The sequence below is a fragment of the Dysidea avara genome, chromosome 5, assembly GCF_963678975.1.
Source record: "Dysidea avara chromosome 5, odDysAvar1.4, whole genome shotgun sequence".
NCBI lineage: Eukaryota > Metazoa > Porifera > Demospongiae > Dictyoceratida > Dysideidae > Dysidea > Dysidea avara.
This window is the reverse complement of record NC_089276.1, coordinates 3,028,208-3,053,812: the sequence shown is the minus strand read 5'-3', so window position 1 is coordinate 3,053,812 and position 25,605 is coordinate 3,028,208. Positions and strand designations below refer to the sequence as shown.

Genomic DNA, 25,605 nt, shown 5'->3' with positions numbered 1-25,605 from the left:
GAGTTGTCTTCAGACAATCCTAGAATTATCCTTTCAAGGCCAGCCAAGACGGATGGGTGATTGAACCTAAAAAACTCGAGACATTCTAAGATATCCTATGTGTCTTGGGGGTAAAGACACTTGGAACAATGTTAGAATTAACTCTTAAAAGACAGTCAGGACTGGGATTTGAGGGATGGGTGGTTGTAGTTAAGAAACTCGAGACATTCTAAGATATTGTCATGGGACAATCCTATAATTATACCTACAAGGCCAGCCAGAACTGTAAGCTAGGACACTTGAGACATTCTACTGTATTCCAAGTGTCTCAGAACAAGACATGCAGTACATACCAGGTGTCCTTAAGACATCAAACTGATTCTCCAATACATAAAAAGGAAAGCAAGAAATTCTGTGGCAATCCTAAACATTTATGGAACTATTATTGTATCACCTGACACTTAAGTTAACGTTCTCCTTGTAGCTGTATCTTTGAAGTTACATCATCAAACAAAAAACGTCATTGGACAAAAATCTAATTTCTCAAAGAACAGAAATTACTACTTTAATTATACAGAACAACTACATTTTACACTACAGAAAAAAGGCAAATAAAGTTTCAATTCAGTCCAGTTCTACTTGGTCATATTCAAATCTTGTTTACAGCTGTTGAACACATTACAATAATTACACTCCAGTTACAGCACACCATATCTTACCAGTATGGGATAGAATTGAGCATGTTTGCCAGTACCAGTTTCATTAGCCGGCTTCAACTGTCCATCACCAGTGATCCCAATATGTTGTGCACGATGTTTTACCGACTCCAGACTGATAGTACCATTCACTGGTGAGGTGGGATAATAATAAATGGTACTATGTCAGGTGTATGGGTGTGTACCCCCATTACAATAACTCAATCACCATCACTATTACACTGACAACAACTCACCATTGTTATAGACATAGAAGTAGGTGAATGGACCACCTGAGCGTCCACGAAGGTCAGTTTGGTTGTCTTTGATGCGCAGAAACTTATCATGATTCTTCTCAAACTGAAGAGCAATCATACCGGGTTCTTTAACAATCACCTTGTATTGGGCTACAAACACACATCACTACAGCTGTAGTGTATCATACCACTTACCCCAATGTCCTGTACCTCCGTTACCTTTCACAGAGTTGCGATCATCACCACAAGCCATCAGTGTGCGACCATTAGCCCGAGAGCACAACACAATAATGGCACCATTCCTCAAGAACTAATACACAATAATAATGTCACATAATTAACATGTGATTAACACAACAGGGAAGGATGTGGGTTTGTATATTAACCACAAATTTTACTACACAAACTTCTAATAGGATGCTTTACCACAAAATATTTTGATTTTCCTTGTCCCCCTAATTTCAATAAGACTAGCCCCTTTGTTCCACAGCATATACAAGGTAGTTAAAGTGGCTGATAGCAACGGATAATTGAGCTAATAGGATAGCATAGCTATGCTATAAAACATGGTACTGCAACTTTGGCGAATCAGAATATTATCTATGCAACCCATAACCTGCAGCTCCCCAGTACATTTGTATTATGTACCATGAAACCACCTAACTTCAAAGGAAAATTCCAGGGTACATTTCTTTTAAACTCTGGCTTGCCATGGTACATTTAAGTTAAACATGGCTGGTACCATGGCCTTGATATTGGGAGCCTGTATTCTGCGGAATACGGAATAGCAGAATTACGGAATAAGCAAAAATCACATTCTAAATATTTTGTTATTGTTTATAGCCTCTATAACATTTTAATATACATACCTCACCTCATAGAGAACATAATCACAAAGGCACCGATCCTCGGGGCAATTTTAAAATAGGATATGTACAAAGATATTCACTCTAGAACAATCTAACTAAGCTAAACTACTGTTAAATACACTTCACTACATAATCGCTAGAAAACTAAAAGTTCTTTGTGCTATACTTGCTCATACCAGCTGTCACGCATGAGCAGCTAGCTAGCTAACTGGCCGAATAGTTTAGGACAAAATAATACACCCCCTAGGTAGCTACCCTGCATGCATGGAATAATGACCTTTCTTATAACTCTGTTACCATTTCCTAAAGTGTTTCAAATAAATTCGGAGGATAATACTGCTTTCAGCTCCCAACATCAGAGCTCCAACCTCGGCTCTAACACTTCGTATATAACTCTAATAAATTTGGGCAGTTACTCGTGTGTGACAGCTGGTATGAGTACGTATAGCACAAAGAACTTCTAGTTTTTAGCAATTGTGTAGTGAAGTGTATTTGATGGTAGTTTAGCTTAGTTAGATTGTGCTAGAGTGAATATCTTTTTACATATCCTATTAAAGATCGCCCCGAGGATCGGTGCCATCGAGGTGAGGAATGTATATTAAAACGTTATAGAGGCTATAAACAGTAAAAAAATATTTAGAATGTGATTTTCGCTTATTCCATAATTCTGCTATTCCGCGGAATACAGGCTCCCCTTGATATCTGATGAGGTAACGTTGTTTGTTTTTATAAGAATCCTGGCAGTATTCGATTGTGGGAGTTTTATTGCCCACGTGATGAAAACCATGAACCCGATTTTGCATTCTACAGCACTCAGACAGAGGCGATTCGCCACCCTTACCACCCTATGAGTTGACAAACAGAAGTTTAAGGTGAGAACTAGTGTCATGGTTAATTTACAATCGCGTGTCAGCGTGTTTGATTATGTACCACGCCCACTTTTTGTATATCATGAGGTAACCACTCTACAGCGAAGCTTATCCCTCTGGACGTTTAGAAAACGTTGTAAACAGTGGTTAAATGATGTAGCAACTTTGAAACACTTGTTAAATCGCAAAATTGAGTGTTTCTGTGATATTCATAGGATTTGCCTGTTCATGCTAACAAACGTAACTGCAGTGTTACTTGTTGCTGACCCATAATCGAATTTTAAAAGACTGTCTATATAATAAATCCAGCAGGTTGCCTCGTATTGGCTTGGGTGATTAGTCGCCCACCATAGTAGGCCATTAGCCTACATGGTACATATCAGTTGTATCACGTGCCCTTGTGATTTGCCTGATATGTACACCCACGCTCTCAGCTTGGGTGTACATATCAGACAAATTACTCAGGTACATGATACAACTATTACATATTCTAGTACAGTACTCAACTCCACTTATAACACTGCTGGGTTCGGCCATGCAGGGCTTGAGTGGTTTATAAGCTGACCCAAGCTGTGAGAAACTTTTCTATTCACAAAACAGCAATATCAGCCTAACAGCCTCCAATATCAATTACAGTCTACATGACACATCAAAACAATTATTACTCACTGAGGTACCAGGAGTTGTTGGTAGTTGTTGTTTATGATCAGCCTAAGAGAGACAATCAACAACAACTCTGATTAATGACCACCATACTTTTTCATCAAGGACCACATGCCATTGTCCATGGAGACCAGTGTGGGTGTGGTTAGGTGGCTTTATGTTCCCATCATTAGCACCAACATGTTGACCAGGGACCTTGGTAGATTCCAATGAGATGAAACCATTATCTGTAAAAGAACACATTTGTAAACAAGGGCAGCTATAATATGGCACTTAAAAACAACTTTCAAAAAACAAGTCTTAAGTACCAAATCCTAATTAAACATACAAAATCTCAACTAAAAAAACTGTCCCTAAACCATTACTATGGCAACAGTTACCATACCTACCATGAGTGTGCACATGCATGTTACACCAATTTCCTCCGTCTCCCTGTAAACAAGATTATGTGATCAGTAGAATAAGTGGATTATAACTAACCCCACAATTGGTGCTGTTGTCTTTGATACGTAGCCACTTTCCCTTATGTTCCTCATTCTGGAATGCTACGATGTTCTCACCACGATGATGTACCTTCCATTCAGCTATAACACATCATAATATATCATTTCACTGACGACTTTACCCCTGCTATAATACGTACACAATAATCCTTCACATGTAACCCAGCCATTATGATACATGTATCCATACATTCTAGCAAAAACACAACTTATTTGCACGAGCATGCATATTGAGAAAAACAATTTTTTTTAAAAAATCGTAAAATAGCATGCTACAAAGATAAAAATATTATATAAGGCCATTACTCAGAGAAAGAAAACTCAAATCTATATAGCATCTCATTCGCCAGTTCGAAACTATTTGTGTTGCCCCAACGGTATGCGTGTCATGTGTGTTTGTTTACGATGTAGTAAACGTAAACAATATCGTCTTTCTTCAACTAAACCACATGCGCCTTCATACCCATATGCATAAGTGACTACATAGCTATCACTATACGTTGGTTGATTTGCTAATCCATGGTCAACATTTTAAGCGAATTCCAATGTTGTTGACTAATGCAAATGGAAACTATGGCTGCAAATGCAAGTGCCTGTTTTTCAGCATAATCGCCTTACAAATTGAATTTCTTGCTCTTCCTAATGTCTAGCTAGCACTATAATTCCAAAATTACTCACCACAGAAGGCTGAAACTTTGGTGATACATTCCTTGAACTCTGCAGATAATACTGACAAACTAAAATAAGTTGCAGTGCTACCAGGCACCCAGTAATACCATTCCTTTTATTATATACACACAGCACATTAATTAATTTCTTGTCTTGTTTTGTAATAATACATTAAAATTAAATGTATTTCACAATTCACCAATTCTCTACACAGAGCCTCATGGCTACTCTTAATTTCTGTTCACATAAACCCCCTTTCAACTGAAGATATGCCATTCCTGGTAGTTTACAATTTCTATTATGTTGTTTTTGAGTTGTTATACGCATGTTACAGCACATAGGTTAGCCCCTACTAAACTGTTTCACCTGGTTTCAATTATCGGCCACACAATAAAAGTTATACAGTGCGTACACAACCGTTATTCATTCAATGAAGATTTTTTTCTGTAGCTCAAAGCCTGTTCGTTCATGTGGGTGTTGGGCAGACATACCTACACGCAGATGCAGACAGACAGTTTTAGCCAAACCATTTCAGTACTAGGTGTGCACCTGGTTTTAAAAAATTGCAAAGTTGGGGTTTTGCTGAGAATATATATAGTCACATATTATAGAAACTGGTACCAACAACAGTCGGGATCCATATGACAAGAAAACTCCTGTACCTCTTTATAGTAGTAACAATTGAAAGTCTTAACTGTGAGGTCACACTTTAGTACTGTACGGAGGGAAACTTTGGAGGGGAGAAAATTTGGCGGGCGAATCAAGCAAAATATCACTGTTGGCGAATTGTTAGCAAAGCGCACGCCCTATTGAATTAATTAGATCCCTATTCGCTGTGCCTGAAGCGAGAACCGGAGTGCCACGCCTATCAGCTGTTCGGCTCCTGGAGTCAGCTACCAACTAAAAGGTGACACTATATAGACAGTAGATCTATACCCTCTGGAATAGTGAATATCGTACCTAATATGGTAGGACTCGCTACTTGTCGCACCCGTTTCGAGGTGCACCTCGAACTAGGCGACCTCGAATGAAGTTTAAGGATACCACATGTACAGTAACTAGCTAGGGTAGTTGAGGCAGGCTTGGCTCTAGCGTAATGACTAGCCCACTATCTCTTGGTGAAAATTGATTAGTTTGAGGTTTGGTTTGCTATTTTCTTTGCCACCAAAATATTTGGATGGGGAAAATTTGGCGAATTCATGGTCATTCGCCAAATTCTAACGGTGCCAAAGTTTCCCTCCAAATGGTAACTGATTTTTCTTTTTCATAGAGTCTGGGATAACGAAAGTTCAGTGAAGTAGGTGAGCTGCCTACATTAAACTAATCTCACAGTAGCTGAAAAAACTGCAAACTATGTTACCTCAGAAAAGAGACCACCTCTATTTGTGAACCAAACAGATCAGGACCAGTGTCACTTATATATATACACCAGTATAACAAGTGGTTGTCATGACATCAGAGTAACATAAAGAACATAATCATAATCATATTCAGACAAGAGGTGTCAGTTTAACTCATCACATGTCATCATCAAGAGTTCACATGATCAATGTGATTGTGTAAGGATAAATGGCTCCTTTTCCTGTAGCACATGGTATGCTCATTTTTTAAGTTGCCAGAAAGCTTATCCTGCTGAACACACAAGACGGGATCTTAATTCTCATGGAGTTAACCTCAGCCATGCTCTTTACAACAGTACTGTTGCTATGGTTATATATTTGAATACATCAACTAGATAATCTTTGTGACTATATAGTACAATACATGAAAAGGTGGCTTCTACACAGTGATTACAGCACTGTACAGTAAGCATTAGATACTATTTCCCAAGTTTTAATTCTTGTAACACTTACCCTGGACTAGCCTAAGTTACACACCCACTGACGTGGACATACACAACTCACTTCTCTTGTCTGTGGTCCCTTGCTTAGCAGTCAAGGTACCATCATCACCAAGATGGAGGTAAGCACCACTGTCCCTTGAGAACAAGTGTACTACAGTCCCATCTGATAGAGCACACTGTATAGTGAAACAATAACAAGACAACTTGTAACAGTATAGAACCAAAAACCACCTACCACTGTGTTTATTATACAGTGCAGTATGTTGAAACTTTACAATTAACATATCTATAGACTACCCCACCATTGATCGATATAATTCTAAACTGATAGTGAATCTCATGGTGTGTACTGAAACCTGTTCTAACTTTATGACAACCACCTCAGACCTCATGAAATAAACAGGGGCTACATTACAGCTTGTACACTACACAAGGTGACACTTACTGGTCCAGCTTGTTTTACAGGTACAGAAGCACTCTGAGCATTAGGATCAGGCTGGAACACAAGACAGGAAACATCACAGTAGACATCTTTAATAACATCACTTACCATTTCACTGACAATCACCCAGAATTGTGCATGTTCTCCCATAGCAGTCTCATTGGGATTCTTAGCAGAACCATCAGGTAAGATGCCCGCATGTGTTCCTCGATTTTGACAAGACTCAAACACTACATATCCATTTTCTGTGTTGCATAAAGAACTGGTAATTACAGTTACATACATATCACTTTTCATTACTTACCGACGTCGTGCACATAAAAATCACACCACTTTCCTCCATGTCCACCATTGTTTAACTCTCCATCCTTAATACGCAGGTACTTGTTGTGTTCCGTCATGCTGTGGAGGGCTATCCTGCCTGGTCCCCTCACCTCAACAACAAAAACACCTGAAGAAACACAGCATATTAGTACTTGACAGCACACATCACACACTGCACACACACACAGAGCAAAGCAAAGCAAAGGAGCAAAGCCTACGGCAGCCGTACGAAGTGCAGCTATTGCCGCCCAGTGAACCAGCACTGGGATTCCTGTGCACCACTCAGGCACTTGAGCCTTGTGCAGGCAAATCCTTCTGGGGCAGGGCTAGTAACCTGCAGGAGGACTGTCTAGGTCTCATGGAGGTCGCGGAACCCAAAGTTCCACAATGACCTCAACACTGCTAAGTGAGACAAGGACAGTTCGGCATTTGCTTCCCCAGTTAATATCAGGCACCCATTGATGTTACAGCTGGCCGTGGGTGGGCTGCTTCTGTTTCCCCAGTTGACACCAGGCCCCCTTTAACAGCTGGGTAGACTGGAGCAATGTGAGTAAAGTTTCTTGCTCAACGAAACAACACCAAAGTGGCATAACCGGGAATTGAACCTGGGGATCACTAGGCAGATGCCCTAACCACTTGGCTATGCTGCCTCCCACAACACACACACACACAAACAAACACAAACACATACAAAACCTTTGGCTACTACTGTGTACAAGGGTCACACCTACACAGTTTACTGGGCCATCTGCACTACTCAGGTACTACTAGGCAGTCCTGGCAAATTCTCTTGGGGCAGGACTAGTACTCCACAGGAGGCTGTACCATGTAGGTGTGGGCCCCACCTGAATCTCCATACATTGTGAGACATGGAGAAATGAATTTTGCCCCCCCAGTTAATAGCAGGTACCATTACAAGCATCTGGGGAAGAAAACTAGAGTATAACACAGATCAGTTCACATGGGCCCTGGTGTAGGTATAACTCAACTGCTTGAATGGTAAGAAAGGTATTATTGTTGCCGTCTACGTTTACATGAGAAACGTGCTGTAGGCTTATATGGACCACGTTCACTTGGTACAGTGTACATACAACAGTTTTATAGCACAAAAAGGTTTTACATTGCAATGCACTAAGAGAAATGCTTAAAAATATTTCATGTGCGCCAATGTTTTATTGTACACAATATCGATGAAGTTTGGTGAGGTTTGATACATATAATTGAATTATAAATTTCGTGAAAAAAAGCCAGACCATTATGACGATATCAGCATTTGAAAAAAATGACGAGTGGTGGTCACCAATTTACCACCAATGCAGTAGTCTAAATAGTTAGTAGGGCTGTACTGATACCACATTTTACATCCAATACTGATATCTGATATTTATTGTCTATTTCCGATATAGGTTTTCTAATAAACCGATATCATATACAGAGCCGATACTTCAAAGTTGAACCGATATGCATTACAGTATAACAGAGCATGTAGCATGATCACTATGGTTGTGTTTAATTACTACAATTCATATGCTTTTCAACAATGTAATCCTTTTATTTATTGGTACTTATGACTGTTCACAAAAGGTTTTTACCCTAACAGGTCTGTGCAAATCATAAAACAAAAAAAATCTGCCATTAAAACAAGTTGATGTTGTGCTACTTCTAAAATCCAGGCGCCATGCAGCTAGCTAACTCATCTGGAATAACTATAGACAGTATATACTACTATGAATTAACCAACTATGTATTACTACTTTACAATAGGGTAGTTTGGGTTGTGCAATAATATAATTAGCTATTTCTCATATTTCGTAAATTATGAAATATTCGTAATTCGTTCAATTACGTTGTTATGCACTGCTAAGGAAGCGTTTGTTAAATAAACCGCTTTTACCAACATATTACGCACAAAACTATCTTCTAAACTGTTTTATAGTGTGACTAACGTGTTTTTTCCCACAAATTCTCTCAACAAAGCCTCAAAGCTGCTCTTCATTTTCTTTCGCGTACGTAAGGGATACGCCCCCTTTCAACTCGAAGCGATAGGCTATTCCTGGCAGTGTACGAGGCCTGCACCGTTGTTTTTCAGTTGCTAAATGCCTGAAAACCTCAATGGGAAGGTAGTCTGAGGAAAGTCACCACACCCGTATTTCAGTCCGCCGAAAAGAAACCACCTCAGAGCAAAGTTCACCTGTGCAGAAGTTTAATACAGACTTCATTTCACTTTTACTTCTTACGTAAAAGCTGCTTTTGCCGTTATTAAACGATTTTGCTCACGTGGGTGCGTACGGACAAACATAGGTAGATAGGTAGATAGATAGGTACACACACACTTTTACGAAAACAATTTCAGTAAACCAGGCGCACGCCCACAGCCGACCGAAGGCTGGCTGTGGGCGTGCGCCTGGTTTAAAAACAAAAAAAGTGGCACAAAAACCCTCAGAAAAAAACAAAACAAAACAGCTTGGTGCTTGAACCCAAGGCTATATAGTCAAGCGCTCTACCATTTAACAACTATTTAACAACTAAGTCACTTCAGCCAGTAAGGTGCTTTTCAGTTTTTTCATGGTACTTGTACTACTTTGATAGTGCATATGTGACTGGCTGAGCAAAAATTGGCTGTTTTTGCACATTCCTAGAATAGACCAGTTCATTTAAGGACCTTAAAAATGCAATTAGTGTTAATTGCGTATGACGTAACAACTGGATGCTGTGGATGCCCATAAAAATGTATTGAAGCCATTGGGAAAACTATGATAATCGATGGTTAAATCTCCATTACTTACAAAGTATACGGTATGTTCCAATTCTCTGTACATAGAGCGAAACTACATTAATTTGTCTTTCGCTTCGTGGTTGTCTGCTGTGAATAGGGTTAAGGATGAGCGAGTTATAGAGCCGTAAAGTTTAGGATTTTGCTGAACAACGCTTTCCATGGCTGGTAATAGTGAGTTTGTACTTGAAAACCATTCAGAACTGATCACCATTGGACTTAACGGGGCGACAAGCAAACACCATGTTTAGTGAGTCAGCAAACACTATCCAGGTGATCCTAACACTTGTTTTAGTGTTGGTATTCCATATAAACATAGAAACAAACACCTGCTTTGTCACTAAACAACTTTTTCGCTGCTCATAACCAATCGCTACACCTAGAAGCAGCAGACAACCACCATCAGGTGTAGAAATTAATGTAGTTTTCCATGCTGTCTTCAAAACACGGATATCTTCTTTACTTTCTGTGTAACAAAGGATTTAGTTCCCGTGGTTTCCCAATGGTTTCTGTACATTTTCATGGCTAACCACAGCATCCAGTATTGCACAATAGCAAATACCACAGCAATTAAATACTTTCGCATTAAATGAACTGGTCTATTCCATTTTATTGCATCTCACTAATTATCTATAGTAACAAAAGTGTGGACATGCAGCCAAAGTTTCAGCCTTTTGTGATTAATCTTGGAGTTATAGTACCTGACAGTTGGAACAGTGATTTGTACAGCAACAATACGGGAAATAAATTACAGGCACTTAGATAATTGATCATAACTTATGATTGAAACAAGCTACGAAGATGGGACTGGCTCAATCTGTGCACCATGAACTGGTAAATCAATTAAGGTATAGTGCTTTCCCTGTACTCCTCCATGTTGACAAAGAAGGCCATTCAAACTAAGAAATGACGATGGTGAACATTGTTTTTACCGCATTGTAATTAAGCACCCATAGCTCACATATCCTTTGCTGTGCGAACATGAAACAAAAGATTTTCTTATTCTCCATAAATAGGCGAATCCATTGGTGTATAGATTTGAGCTTAATTTCAGTGCATACAAACGTGATTAAAGTGTGCGTAAAATTTTCATGTAGCACGTGTACTTTTACCCAGTATATTTCAATATGAAACCATGGCAAAATAGAATTTTGTGAAAACGGCCAGTTTTCACTCAGCACGTCATGCATAACTTGAGTGAAATATCTGTAGTAGACTTGCAATTGACCAATACCGATACTCATAATATTGGTACAGCCCTATTAGTTAGTTAGCATTATTACATTTCCTGTTGACTTGTTCACAATGGCTAACAGGAATTGGACACACATTATTAAAGAATGAGTTCTGAAGCATAGCTGGAAGACAAGGCGGCAGGATTTTAATTCTTAATATAATACATTATCAGTTACTTGACACCATATGCTGTCCCCTATATAACTGAAAGTGAAACTTTCAACAGTTCACTCCTTTGTAACTAGCTAACTAGCTAACTAGCTAGGTAACAGCCAACAAAATGGCATTTAAAATGTGAACATGGTGCCTTATCATAAAGTGGAAGCAAGAGGACAAGCTGAAGTCTAGGAGCAGTTTTCCTGCCACAATTATAACGTATACGCAAAATAAAACATAATCTTTGACTATGAAGCCAATGAGACTTACTGAACCAGGACAAAATATTACCCATGTGACCCAGATAACCCAGATAACATGGCTTTAACCATAAACATAACACGCATTACAAGTGTAGTGTTCCCAGTCATTTAACTCTCAACTCAATACAGCCTACCCAGAGCTCACTACAACACACACACGTAACACACTCCATTGTCCACTTCGTGCATTTCCAGTCACATCAACAATCTCATTCTGAATTCCTCGTCCACAACCCTTGCTAATCAAGTGGACACGTGCTCCTTGTTTCAGTAGCTAAAAGATCTGACGGTGAGCATTATATAGACCACAGTTTGATTACTCACATGAGCAGATGGCATCATTGGCTTATGATGGGGACCCTAGAGTAGAAGGGCTAATTGTGTGTCAACCATCAGTGAGTAGTTACCTTTGATTTGACTATCACTGCAAACTGGCCATGTTGCCCTTTGGCTGTCTCTGTCGGTGGCTTGACGGTTCCATCAGGGCGGATACCAAGATGTTGACCATGGTTCTTGCTTGATTCCAGTGCAATAAACCCCTCTGTATGATTGAGAATTAAATTACAAGAGAGAAAAACTACCAATTCACTCACCAAGTTCATGGACTATGAAGTTGCAAAAGGGCCCACCATCACCCTATTAGAAGTAGACTGTATGTGGCTGTCTCTGAGAAAACCAGTGTTATCTAGCCTTTTAAAACTTTTAAAAGTTTCAAGTTTAACTCAAATGTAATTGAACAATTCTACAATAATATGCTAAATTTGTATATCTCATTCAGAAGTCAAGTTATGGCTGTCACATTGATATATCAATCAAAAAGGCTTTAAGACTGGAGTTCTCATACATGCCAGATATGTGTGGAAAGTGACCAGATGGTATATATTTGCCACTCCCACACAGGCACACAAGACTACCTCAGAGACTGTACACACATCTCAGTTTGCTGCTTACCCCAACATTAGTCTCACCATCTTTGATACGCAGCCACTTGCCAGGGTGTTGTTCATTCTGGAAGGCCACTACCCCATCTCCTCGTTCATGTACTTTCCATTCAGCTAAAACAACAAACTCTCACACATGCATATTGGTAAAAGGTTATTATATTTATTACTATGCAAGACCTCAAAATTGAGTATAAAAAGCACACTATAGTTATAATATTATACAGATATAGTAAAGATTTAAAATGTTCTACACTTAATGCATTAAAGTTTTGAACTTGAAAGATATCAAAAGGTGAGCTGGAAATCAGGCCACCTTACCAGCAGGCATAGACTTCCATACTTTACCATAATTGGGCTAGTGCTAATTGGTGATACAATTATCAGGTGAAGAAGCCTACATTATGTTGTAAACAGATTTCTCTTGTAACTTGAGGTTGCTAGAGGACAAGTCAGCTGTTATTTCATAAGATAAAAACACCCATAGATTTAGCAAACAAAATTCTGGCACACAAACATGGTACTCAAAAGATGAACATGTGTTCACTCCCAAAAGTTTTATGCTGAAACAAGCAAGACCAGGTTGCGTAGTGGGTAAGTGACAGCAGGCAGGAAACCAGGGGTCTACACCTTTGACCTTTCTAGGATGCGGTTCCGTACGAGGTCACCACAACACACAACTTGCTAGAGTCGCTAACCTGACTTGTGACGCTGCCCGTCTCCGTGAACATTTCCTTCGTCGTTGATGAAGACGTGTGTACCGCGTGCCTTCGACCACAGCGAGACTACGGCTCCATCGCACAATAAACTCTAAAAAAAAAAACAATTGAGGTCAAATAGTGTGATAATACCAAACAATCAATACTTACTCCTGCAGAGTGACAAGGCCCAAAACCAGCCATGCTTCTTCTCAACAACACTCACCAAACTCTGCACAACAGTAACAGGCAGGTGAGAAGGGAAACGTTCTTTTTATACCTGACTGTTACGTCATTCACGTGATTTATAATGATTAATCTTGCCCACGTCCGCAGAAATAAGCTAAAACTTTGCATGGGGTACACTGGGGTTAATGCAAACACTGGACTTCGTGTTGGCTGCCTGTTATCACAGATATAGCAAGAATTAATAATAGTGGAACCCCACTATTATTAACTGTACTGTTGATAACAGGATTACATAATATTGACACCCTAGATGGCTAACTAGAGTGGAATATAGACCTGGCGTGAATGGATTGGTGTTTAAAATTATTGGTATCCCACAGCCAAGTCATACGACAACATTACACACACTGCACACATCACAGGTGTTCAAAACCATAACAATGTTATTTAGGTAATGTCATTGAAAATGGTTTTGCTAGGTGCTGGTTGCCAAGTAACATGATTACACGAAGAAGGATCACCTACTCACTGTTAGGATAATTCACAGTTTGCCATGTGACGTCAGTACATGTATGGTGTACTTTGCAGAATACTTGTTACTACACAACATATAATGGTTGGTCAAGTGGCTTTGTCTGAACGTCATGTATCATAAAAGGTATTCAATGGATCTGCGCCAGTAGCAGAGGAAGTAGTTGATGGGGAGGGGGGGGGGGACTGACCAGAGTATAGAATCTCTGGTAGCATGGGGTCTGGCCCCCCAGAAGCTGTAGCCATCTTAGCATCTACAGTGTCTCAAAATTAAGTGCAATTTGAGGCATTTCAACTACAACACCGACTTTTTAGTCAAAGGTATTAACACTGAAGCAACATAGTATAATGAACATACAGCATTTAAAACGAGTACAAAACAGCCTTAAACACTTGCTTGATACAGTGGGTGGTTTGATTCCCACAGCAGGCAAAACTTTTTTTGCATCTTGCCATGCCCATGCAGGTTCTTCCTTAGGACCATATTATATGGTTGCATGTGACCAAGTACTAGGGCTGAGCGATACTACCGTTTTAGCGATATATCGCGATATTTTGAAAGTATCGATATTGCGATATTTTGTTATTAACTATCGTGATACCATGCCTGTACATTACTGTCATTAAAATCCATTTGTTATGCAGTGGTTGGCTAAGAATCCTTGTATATGATAAAGTCCACCCATCTGGTTAGAGGTGTGAACACCATAACAACCTCAAAGCTGTTACTGTAAACAAGGATGATAGTGGCTAGTTTGCTATCACCTATAAGTACTTCTTGCAGGAATGCTGAGCAATACATTATGTGGCACCAGCTATGATTTGTAAGTATCGTGAACTATTCAGTATCGTGAATAGTGGCTTTAGTATCGATCGTGATACTAAAATGGCAGTATCGCTCAGTACTATCTTTAATTATATGTACTTTCATCATTATCATAATTGATGGTTTCCTCTCTCTTGGCTACACATTTTTATGAAGCGCTTCGACTGCTCTATTTGGGTATTTGAGCATTCTATAAGAGTATATCAATCTTTTTCAGTTTTCAGCCCTAAACTTAAGCAGGTCACTGAAATGATCAATGCAATTAAGTGTACATGAACACTTGGAGGTATATAATTTACATAATTCGATGACAATAGAGTGACGGATGTTCTCTTACAAAGGTGATTTTGGCCCTTCCCCTTGTTCTTTCTACCTTTGCACTGTATATGCTTAAGATACAACTATTAACAGTGATATATACCTAGCCAATTAAATTTTTTGAGGGGTGCTTCAGTACCCAAACATGCACCTTCCAATTACGGCATAGCACTGTGACATAATTCAATAATTTGTACTTTTAATAGTCATGAAGAATTAATTGAACTAAAGAATTTCCTATGGCTGGACTATTGCTTGTCACTGATCTTATTGTAGACAACATAACAGCAGTAACTGGTGACAATAGCTATCAACATCCAGAGCCAGTAGTTGGTAGAGGTCACAGACCTATCTCCCTTGTTGTTAATCTACCTCAGGAAATAAACAGGGGCTACATGTTTACAGTAACACTTACTGGTTCAGCTTGTTTTACAGGTGTAGCTTGTTTTACAGGTGTAGCTTGTTTTTCAGGTACAGAAGCACTCAGAGCATTAGGATCAGGCTGGAACACAAGACAGGAAACACCACAGTAGACATCTTTAATAACATCGCTTACCAATTTACTGACGATCACCCAGAATTGTGCATGTTCTCCCACACCAGTCTCACTGGGATTTTTAGCAGAACCATCAGGCAAGATGCCCACATGTGACCCTGGATGTTGACAAGACTCAAACACTACATATCCATTTTCTGTGGTGCATAAAGAAGTGGTAATTACAGTTACATGTTCACATTTCATCACATACCGACACCGTGCACATAAAAATCACACCACTTTCCTCCAGTGCCACCATTGTTTAACTCTCCATCCTTAATACGCAGGTACTTGTTGTGTTCCTTCATGCTGTGGAGGGCTATCATGCCTGATCCCCTCACCTCAACAACAAACACACCTGAAGAACACAACATATTACTACAACACACACCACATACACACAACACATACGCATGCAAAGCCTTTGGCTACTGCTACTGTATACAAGGTCACACCTACACAGTAGTCTCACATGGCCAGACCGCTATCTTGTCTCCTCTATTTTTGGTGACGTCGTGAAATAGGGTCTGGCGAATTAGTGCTGACAAAGTTGTGAATTTCCACCGAAATATGGTGGATTTAATTTCATTGAACAGCAAGAAACTATGGTAACTGTTCATCTGTGAACACAACTATGCCAACAGTAATTCACCAGACTCTATCTTGCTGACCAATGATGTCATAAAAAGAAAAGAGGAGGTCAGTTAGCAGTCCAGATTACCTACACACTTGATTGGGCCAACTGTGCACTACTCAGGTGCTACGAGGCAGTCCTAGTAACCCCCCACAGGAGGCTGTACCATGTCTCACAGGCGAAGGTCTGGGACCCACCTGAACCTCCACCCCTTTGTGAGACATGGAGAAATGATTTTTGCCTTCTAGTTAATAGCAGGTATCCATTACGAGCACCTGGGGAAGAAAACTAGTTGATTGGAGTATAATATAATTGTATCAGTTTACATGGGTCCTGGTGTATCAATTGCTTGAATGTGTTGTTGCCATCTAAGTTCACATGACAAAAAACATGTTGTTGCTGTGTGTAGGGCTTATACGGAACAACATTCACTTGGTACACACAACAGTTTTATAGCACAAAAAGGTTTCACATTGCAATGCACTAATAGCACTGCTTAAAAATATTCCATGTGTGCCTGTACAAACTATCAATGACGTTCGGTGAGGTTTGATATATATGAATTAAAATTTTCGTGAAAAAAAGCCAAACCATTATAAAGATATCAGCATTCGAAAATGACAAGTAGTGGTCACCAATTTGCTACTAACTCAGTACCCTAATTAGTTATCATTATTACATTGTTGATTTGAAGTGCTCACAGGGCTAACAGGAATTGGACATTTTAAAAGTGCAACTAGAACAAGTTCTGGAGCAAGAAAAAAACAAGGCAGTTGTATTTTCATTCTTACATTTAATACATTATCAGTTACTTGCTATCCTCTACATTATATAACTGAAAGACTATTTAATGTGAAACTTTGGCAGTCCACTCCAACTGATAGACAACAGCCAACAAATGGAATTTGAAACGTGAACATGCCAGGCTTTTTGTGTAGACAGTCACATTTGCTTGTAATTGAAAACTGCTCTTAGACTTCAGTTTGTCCTCTTGCTTTCACTTATAACGTATAAGCACCATCTTGGTGAAATACTGTATAGCCAGAAATTTTCGATGGACCAAATTTTCACAATTTCACGAGTATTGACAGCTTCATGAAAATATAGCCGTAAAATGTTTGATGTTTGAGGTTAAATACATGTAGCTACTACCTAAGCAAATGTTTTTTAGGCCTTTGTGAATTAAAAAAAAAGCACGTGAAAATCATGATTTCACGATAGTTTTGTCCCCCGAAAATTTCTGGCTATATGGTAAATCATAAGTGGGGTTGACTTGGATATTCTATCATGCTGATAAAACTCACTAAACCATATACCCATGTGACCTGGATTGACCCAACCTTTTAACACTAAACATAACACACGTCACGTAGTGTTCCCAGTCATTTATGCTCACTACAACAAACACACGCACACACACACATACTCCATTGTCCACTTCGTGCATTTCCAGTCACATCAACAATCTCATTCTGAATTCCTCGTCCACAACTCTTGCTGATCAAGTGAACATGTGCTCCTTGTTTCAGTAGCTAAAGGATCTGATGGTGAGCATTTTATAGATCACAGTTTGATTTCTCACATGAGCAGATGGCATCATTGGCTTATGATGGGGACCCTAGAGTAGAAGAGCTAGTTGTGTGTCAACTATCACTGAGTAGTTACCTTTGATTTGATTATCACTGCAAACTGGCCATGTTCTCCTTTGCCTGTCTCTGTCGGTGGCTTTACTGTACCATCAGGTCGGATACCAACATGTTGACCAGGGTTCTTGCTTGACTCCAGTGCAATAAACCCCTCTGTATGATGGAGGGTCAAATTACGATAAACTACCAGTTCACTCACCGAGTTCATGGACTATGAAGTTGCAAAAGAGGCCACCATCACCCTATTAGAAGTAGACTGAATGCGGCTGTCTTTGGGAAAAACCAGCCTTTTAAAGGTTTCAACTTTGAAATTGAAACAGCATATATACTAAATTCGTATCTCATTTAGAAGTCAATATAATGGCTGTTACATTGAATCAGAAAGGCTACCATAGGTTGTCTTGCATACCAGATATGTGTGGACCAGATGGTATATATTTGCCATTCCCACACAGGCACACAAGACTACCTCAGAGACTGTACACACATCTCAGTTTGCTGCTTACCCCAACATTAGTCTCACCATCTTTGATACGCAGCCACTTGCCAGGATGTTGTTCATTCTGGAAGGCCACTACCCCATCTCCTCGTTCATGTACTTTCCAATCAGCTACAACAATAGAAACTCTCACACATACACATTGGCAAAGGATTGTTTTGAACTTGAAGATCTCAAAGGTGAGCTGGAAATCAGGCCACCTTATGGGCAGGCATGGACTTCATACTTTACCATAATTGGGCTACTGCTAATTGGTGATGTAATTATCAGGTAAAGAAGCCAGAAATATGTTGTAAACTGACACTCTACTTGGTACTTGAGGTTGCTAGGGGACAAGTCAGCTGTTATTTGTGACTGTCTCAGCAAAAAACCGACTTGTTCTAGACCACTTCCAGGTTTAGTCCAGTCATTTTATGGAAAAAAAGTGGTCAACTTTTAACTAATTGCAACACAAGCTTTCTTAACAGTTTCTGGCACAGATAAATGTTCTCTATAACATATATCAAAAGTCTTAAGGAATCCCATTAAGGGAAAGTGACCTTTTGGTGACCTTTTTTGGCCATTTTTGGCAAAAATGAAATTTCCGTCTATATTTCATTCATATATCAACCAAATTAGTCAAACTTGGTATCAAGTGAATGGTCTCACTGAAAGGAACAACGTGACATTTGTTTGAATCTAATAGCTCATTTCGTTCAAAAGTTATAACAGTTTTTCTGGTCAAAATTGGGCTTGTCCATGCACATAATTAGTTTTACAGTTTTCAATGTAGTGGTGCTCTTTTGTTGCCTGAAGCACACTTTATGTTGTGAAAAAGACTGAAAAAGGAGTTTGCAGTACTTTCAGACTTAAATGTTGCCATGGAAACCAGAGTGTACCATTAGTTGTTTGGAGCAGAGCAGTCATTCTACAGAAGGCTGCACAGATCCACTAATTGTATCGCAAACTGTATACTTTTATTGCTATGTGAATGTAGCTAGTGTAATGGTAAGTACAAATAAAGTATATTCATATTCATGTCAACAAATGGCATCCAGCTGTAAGCAAAAAGCTCAACTCTAAAGGTCTTAGCTTTATTGTTCAACTAACTGCAGAACAATATGTCTGGCAACTTTTCTAGTAGTATAGAGTTAGATTATTATCATGATTATAGCTGGGTAATAATGTTCCAATAATTGTTGTCATGATAACTAATGTTGTTGTTTACTTGGTATTATAAAGAAGAGAAACAGTGTCTTTCTTTGTTGCTGTACAGAATATCGAAGAATAACGCGGTAGGTGTCTAATAAATGCTGTGTTTTTCTGCTAAACTTTTATATTTGTGTTACTATGATTTGTGATGCACTATTAAAAAATTTAGACATACTCATACAGGGGCGTAGGCAGGATTTCCAAAAGGGGGGTTCTGCCCTAAGTATAGAATCTCCACAGCGGGGGGGCCACAAAATTCTTGCAAAGAAATATGCCTATGTGCTACAACTTACTAGAATCTGGCCTTCTAGATTCTGCATGGATTCTTTTCGAAAAAAACTTTAGAATGCCACCTGAGGTAGCACTTTTACGCTTCATTTATTTCGTAGGTGTGCACATGTAAACACGTGTACACGTGTAAACATGTGTATTCTTATAAATTCATTCGCAATAGCGAGTAGAGGTACTTGAATTCCTCTGCCTGAAGACCTGTAGCTACCCATTTCAGTGGATTTGTGTAAGTTAATTCAGTTCTAGTTAACCAGTATCACTATTTAAAAAACTTAACTCTGAAAAGGGGGTTCGTCCGAACCCTTTGAACCCCCCCCCCTGGCTACGCCCCTGCTCATAGACATTTATAATTTAGACTGCTTCAATACCTTTTAATTCACTTGGAACAGTCATAGGGAAATCAAATTAGTACTATAGCTACGTGCATGACAATCCTTGCAGCTTTCTTGTTTTATTGTATGGCAAGGTTTGTGAGACAATTGAAGTGGCTAAAGTGTCATCCTCTGATCTCAATGGATAAGAAATGGAGGTGTCAGAAGAGTGTGTCATTTACAATCAACCTATTGAAGCATTATCCAAAGTTACCCTAGGTGAAAAGGTATGTGCAATTATCAACAAAGCTAGTGAAGAGAGAGGAGATGCTGTGCATTGTGTACCTGGGCAGTTGGTGTGCCAGGAATGTCGTCGCCAGTACTGAAAAGTAGATCAAATAGCAAAAACTTTAAGAGTGAAAGAAGGAGAACCAGGCAAAGCAACAAATACAAATAAGAGTGAAAGAAGGAGAACCAGGCAAAGCAACAAATACAAACACTGGTGAGCGTATGCTTAGGTCAACACAAAGGGATTTTAATGTTGACACTGACTGCTTTTTTTGTGATGAACCAGCTATTGTTGACAGAAGAGAAAATGTTCAGAAGTTATAGCCGTAATTGAAATGAGATGCGAGACACAATTCTAGCAGTGTGTCACGAGAAGGGAGATGATTGGGCCGGCAGATGCAGTACAGGCAAGAATATTGCATGTTCATGATCTTCATGCAGCAGATGCAGTCTATCATAGAGTGTGCAGTGTCAATGTTCGTACCATGAGGCAACAAGCAGCATTTCATTAATATGCTTGGCAATCACTTAGAAAGAAGGAATTGCAATGTATTATTCTCTGGGAGATGCTGATGTGATGATTGTACAGAAAGTTGCAGAATCAGCCATAGTAACAGACACTGCACTAGTAGGTGATGACACTGACCTTTTAGTATTGTTATGCTATCATGTCTGCTTAAATTCTCATGCCATATTTTTTAAGCCTGAGCAAAATAAACCACTAAGAAACCTAGAGTGTGGAACATAGCACTGTTAAGCAGAAACTTGGTCCTGAGATATGCAAAAACCTTCTGTTCCGTCATGCTATACTTGGATGTGATACTACTTCACAACTGTATGGTACTGGAAAAGGTGCTTCACTTAAGAAATTCAGGTCAAGTGAACACTTTTGAGAGCAAGCAGAAGTCTTTTATGCATCATCAGCTATGCCAAAAGACATGATTACTACAGGTGAGCAAGCTTGGTGACATTATACAATAGAAACATTGGACTATTTACATTATAATTGCTTCTGTGAGAAAGTAGCTACAAATACTAGGTTTCTTCATCACCTACTTTGGCAGCTGCCAAATCCCACAGCTTCTGTGTATACTTACAAGTACAGGAGTGAAAAGGACACAGCAGTGAATTTCAGTCACTTGAATGGGGTGGAAAGAGTCTGACGGGACTTTAATGCCATTTAGCACCAGCTCCAGATGGTCTAATCAAGGTGTAATTGCGTAGCACTACAAGGTGTACATGCAAGAAGTATAATGCAAAATGTTCTCTTGCATGTGGCAATTGTAAGGGAACAGCTTGTACCAATGTTGATACTTTTATTCTCGAGGATGACGATAATTGAAGTACACTTTCTGTACTTTCTTACAAATTATTTACCATGTTTATAATTATATTATATTATTGCAAATTCCAACAGTGATTTGGTTTCCATGACAACATACCAACACTAGAGGATTCATAGTTACCCTTTGCCATCAACCATGTTTCTTACTATGGCTAAATCATTTATTTTTCAATGCTATAACATAGAAAATAACAGCAGAGCAAAAATTATTAAGTATTTGCATGGACGGGGAAATTTTGACCAGAAAATGGCTATAACTTCTGAATGAAATGAGCTATTAAATTCAAACAAATGTCCCATTGTTCCTTTCATTGAGACCATTCACTTGATACCAAGTTTGACTAATTTGGTTGATATATGAATGAAATATAGACAGAAATCTCAAATTTTACCAAAAAATGGCTTTAAAAGGTCACCAAAAGGTCACTTTCCCCTAATGGGATTCCGTAAGACTTTTGATATATGTTATAGAGCACATTTTTCTAAGCCAGAAACTGTTTTAAAAGCTTGCATTGCAATTAGTTAAAGGTTAAACCATAAATTGACTGGACTAGTTGTGTGGTAGTCTCGCATGCCAGACGGTTTGTGTGGGGGCGGCAAATAAATCGTCTGGTCACTGTTGCACACTTTCAGTGAACTCACTGGAATGCAATTAGATTACATCACGGTATTGTTTTGCACCAAGGATGATGTAATAATCATTTCAATCACCTCTGTGAGCAGACTAAGACGATAATTGTACTGGTAATGTCCTGGTGACGTATTCGAAACATTGCTGAACACTCAACAATTCTGCTGTTTTACAAATCCATAGTGAACCATAATCGTTCTTATACCAACGCTTTTAAGAGCCCTGTACTAGGGAAACAAAGATCGTAAGCCCATGGCATTGTTAAACTTTCGAAAAAATAATCTGTAGCTGAGATTCAGTTATTTATTCCACCAAGAATTTGAATTATTAGTATTTGTTTTGTCACAGAGTCCACGAAGTGATCTGATTGGCTCTGCCAACATTCTGGCAGTGGTCACGGAATGTGTGCAACAGTGACCAGACAGTTTATTTGGGCCCCCACACAAACTGTCTGGCACGTGAGACTATAGTTGTGTGGTGGGTAATGAACACTTCAACCACAAGACAAGAAACCACTGGGGACAGCAAGCAAAATTTTATTTTGTTCACCTTTGACCTTTTCTAGGATGTGGTTTCCTATCAGGTGAGGCTACTGCAACTTGATTTCCTGTTTCCAGTCCAAACTTTGCCATGCAAGTGGGTGGAGAATTCATTATTCCATTATGTTAACTACTTCTGTGTACATGTTTTGTACATGACTAAAAGGTAGAATATTCATAAAGCTGTTACCTACAAGCTTATCAGTATACCTTCGCTACGTGGTCAATCGTGATAAGAATCCGGACTAAAACAATCACATGATACATAGAATACGTTAGTTTACGGAGTAATGGAATTCGGTGGACGGGAAGCAGGAAATCAAGTTGGAGTGGCCTGAGGTCACCACAATACACAACTTGCTAGAGTTGGCTAACCTGACTTGTGACGCTGTCCGTCTCCGTGAACATGTCCTTCGTCGTTGATGAAGACGTGTGTACCACGTGTCTTCGACCACAGCGAGACTACGGCTCCATCGCGCAGTAAACTCTAAAAAACGATTACAGTGCGATAATACCAGACATTCAATCCTTACTCCTGCAGAGTGATAAGGTCCAAGATCATCCATGGTTCTTCTCAATGACACTCGGCGAAATCGCGCAACAGCCACAGACAACAACTAGCTAATGTGATTCACGTGATTTATTTATTAATCTCGCCCACAAGAAGATATGGTCAGGGTTGTAGCTAGCAGGGTCAGTGTTTTTTCTGGCATCAGTGCAAACACTGGCCATGGACTCTGGCAGCATGGACTAAGGTAAGGGCGGGCGTTTCCGGACAAAGTTTGTACATGTATTAGAACATTATTTATGTCTCCTCAACGGAAGAACGGATTCTAACATGCTTGGTGCCGAATTGTAGCCAATGAAATAGGCTATCAGTGGTATAAATTGTGAGTGGTAAAGTGTAGGGTACTAGGAGAAAGAACGGTCTAAACTTGCAATTGGAGAAAATGCTAAAAATTTATGTGGCTGGGGTTTCCTAGTCTCGCGTGGCCAGACCCTTTCCGCGCAGCCGCTTATCGATTGGAAATTATAAGCGCCGCGCTACAAGGGTCTGGAATAGTTCATGAACATGAATTTTTTCGACACGTTATTGGTGACAATTGAATGATTGGGTAACGCCTAAGATACAAAATGCAACGTGTGTTCCCTTGAATCTTTATTATTATTATTTGTTTTTACTGTGCAGAAATCACAAATGATTATAATGCACAGATATAATTACTTAAGTTGTTACAAAAATTATCCAGGGAAGGGGAATTAATTATGTAGGGGGTTCCAAAGTTTAATTGCAGAGGGGAAAAAGGAAAATTTATACGAGTCAATGTTTGTCGTCAGTTGCCTGTAGTATCCTTTTCTTAATCGCGAATCATTAGGGGTAAAGTACTCTTTGGGGATATCAATAAGATCATTAATAATTTTATACATCATTATAAGTTTAGCTCTCTCTCTTCTTTGTTGTAAAGGGGGTAAGTTAAGTGTGCTTAGCATGTTAGTAACACTAGAGTAACTTGAAAACTCATTTAGGCAAAATCTGGCCGCTCTTCTCTGTACTGCTTCAATTCTATTAATATTATTTAAGGTATGGGGATCCCATACAGATGATGCATATTCAAGCACTGGCCTGACCATACTTCTGTAGCAGTTACATTTCACAGTGCTTGGACAGTGGCGCAGGTTTCTGTAAATAAAGGCATTGATTTGGTTAGCTTTATTGGTGATTGTTTGGATATGGTCATTGAAGGTAAGCTTGTTGTCGATGGTGACCCCTAGATATTTGGTAGATGGAACTTCCTTAATGGGAGAATTTTCAATATAATATGTGTGCAAGATAGGATTGCGCTGGTTTGTTACTCTCAGGAACTCACATTTCAGGATATTGAATGTCATCTTCCATCTGTTGGCCCATTGAGCAAGTAGATCTAAGTCCTGTTGTAAGCTTAAGCAGTCAGCAATTGATGTTATTCGAGAATACAACAATACGTCATCTGCATACAGTTTGATCTTATTGTGGATGGAAAAAGGTAGGTCGTTAATATAAATCAAAAACAATAGAGGGGCAAGAACCGTGCCTTGAGGTACACCAGAAAGGACCTGGGTGGTATCACTTTTGTGGTTATCTAGAATAACGTATTGTGATCTGTGACTCAGAAATGATTTTAGCCAAAATAGTAGTGATCCTTTAGTCTGTTTTGATCGACAAATCCGCTGAAAACCTTTCGCCTACTTTCCTTGTAACTCGAGATGAACTGAGCTTGTTTGTCTTTATTCAGCCGTACTTGTTGAAGATTCAGTAGTAGGTAGAAGGAAAAACCTACACGGGTCGATACTCGTCATCCCCAGAGGCCTTCTTCAGCTCATTCTTCAGTAATCAGATCACTTTGGCGATTAAGGGATCGCGTGAGCCAATTTACACTCCCCAACCACTGGGGATTGTAGATTTTTTTAAGTCCGTGAACTATTCCAGACCCTTGTAGCGCGGCGCTTATAATTTCCAATCGATAAGCGGCTGCGCGGAAAGGGTCTGGCCACGCGAGACTAGGGGTTTCCGGACACCAGTAAAAGTAGGCGTACCTCGGCGTACCTGGCATTGCTATGGGAATTGCTGCACTCCACTGAGTGCCATGGCCCAGCAGAGACTGATAGCG

At 39.5% G+C, this 25,605-nt stretch overlaps 2 protein-coding genes across 2 annotated transcripts; both read right to left on the bottom strand.

Moving 5' to 3' along the window:
- Positions 1 to 501: 501 nt before the first annotated feature.
- LOC136255735 (uncharacterized) lies at positions 502 to 13,510 on the bottom strand. The gene is made up of 19 exons (XM_066048579.1): positions 13,352 to 13,510; positions 13,181 to 13,292; positions 12,493 to 12,596; positions 12,135 to 12,177; positions 11,949 to 12,082; positions 11,866 to 11,901; positions 11,710 to 11,815; positions 7,094 to 7,240; positions 6,898 to 7,034; positions 6,793 to 6,843; positions 6,409 to 6,523; positions 3,813 to 3,916; positions 3,722 to 3,764; positions 3,426 to 3,559; positions 3,339 to 3,380; positions 1,127 to 1,241; positions 932 to 1,081; positions 699 to 826; positions 502 to 645 (listed from the first exon to the last, which is right to left on the bottom strand). The coding sequence occupies exons 1-19, from the start codon at positions 13,382 to 13,384 to the stop codon at positions 640 to 642; spliced, it is 1,740 nt and encodes a 579-aa protein (XP_065904651.1). The 5' UTR covers positions 13,385 to 13,510; the 3' UTR covers positions 502 to 639.
- Positions 13,511 to 15,226: 1,716 nt separating this feature from the next.
- On the bottom strand, positions 15,227 to 23,662 carry LOC136255722 (uncharacterized). Its single transcript, XM_066048558.1, has 11 exons — positions 23,491 to 23,662; positions 23,333 to 23,444; positions 18,369 to 18,472; positions 18,062 to 18,104; positions 17,882 to 18,015; positions 17,799 to 17,834; positions 17,643 to 17,748; positions 15,794 to 15,940; positions 15,601 to 15,737; positions 15,460 to 15,546; positions 15,227 to 15,412 (listed from the first exon to the last, which is right to left on the bottom strand). Exons 1-11 carry the CDS (start codon positions 23,521 to 23,523, stop codon positions 15,293 to 15,295), a joined length of 1,059 nt encoding a protein of 352 aa, XP_065904630.1. The 5' UTR covers positions 23,524 to 23,662; the 3' UTR covers positions 15,227 to 15,292.
- Between the last annotated feature and the right edge of the window lie 1,943 nt (positions 23,663 to 25,605).

What these genes read in the sequence shown, in the direction of transcription:
- LOC136255735 (XM_066048579.1), bottom strand. Translation starts at nt 13,384, where the DNA reads ATGGCTGGTTTTGGGCCTTGTCACTCTGCAGGA. An exon ending in CAATGATGCCATCTGCTCAT is followed by an intron (nt 11,816 to 11,865) that starts GTGAGTAATCAA and finishes CAGATCTTTTAG; the next exon opens with CTACTGAAACAAGGAGCACG. An exon ending in CTGTAAAACAAGCTGGACCA is followed by an intron (nt 6,524 to 6,792) that starts GTAAGTGTCACC and finishes TTCACTATACAG; the next exon opens with TGTGCTCTATCAGATGGGAC.
- LOC136255722 (XM_066048558.1), bottom strand. Translation starts at nt 23,523, where the DNA reads ATGGATGATCTTGGACCTTATCACTCTGCAGGA. An exon ending in ATGGTGAGACTAATGTTGGG is followed by an intron (nt 18,105 to 18,368) that starts GTAAGCAGCAAA and finishes TACTTCTAATAG; the next exon opens with GGTGATGGTGGCCTCTTTTG. An exon ending in TGCACGAAGTGGACAATGGA is followed by an intron (nt 15,941 to 17,642) that starts GTATGTGTGTGT and finishes TGTGTTCTTCAG; the next exon opens with GTGTGTTTGTTGTTGAGGTG.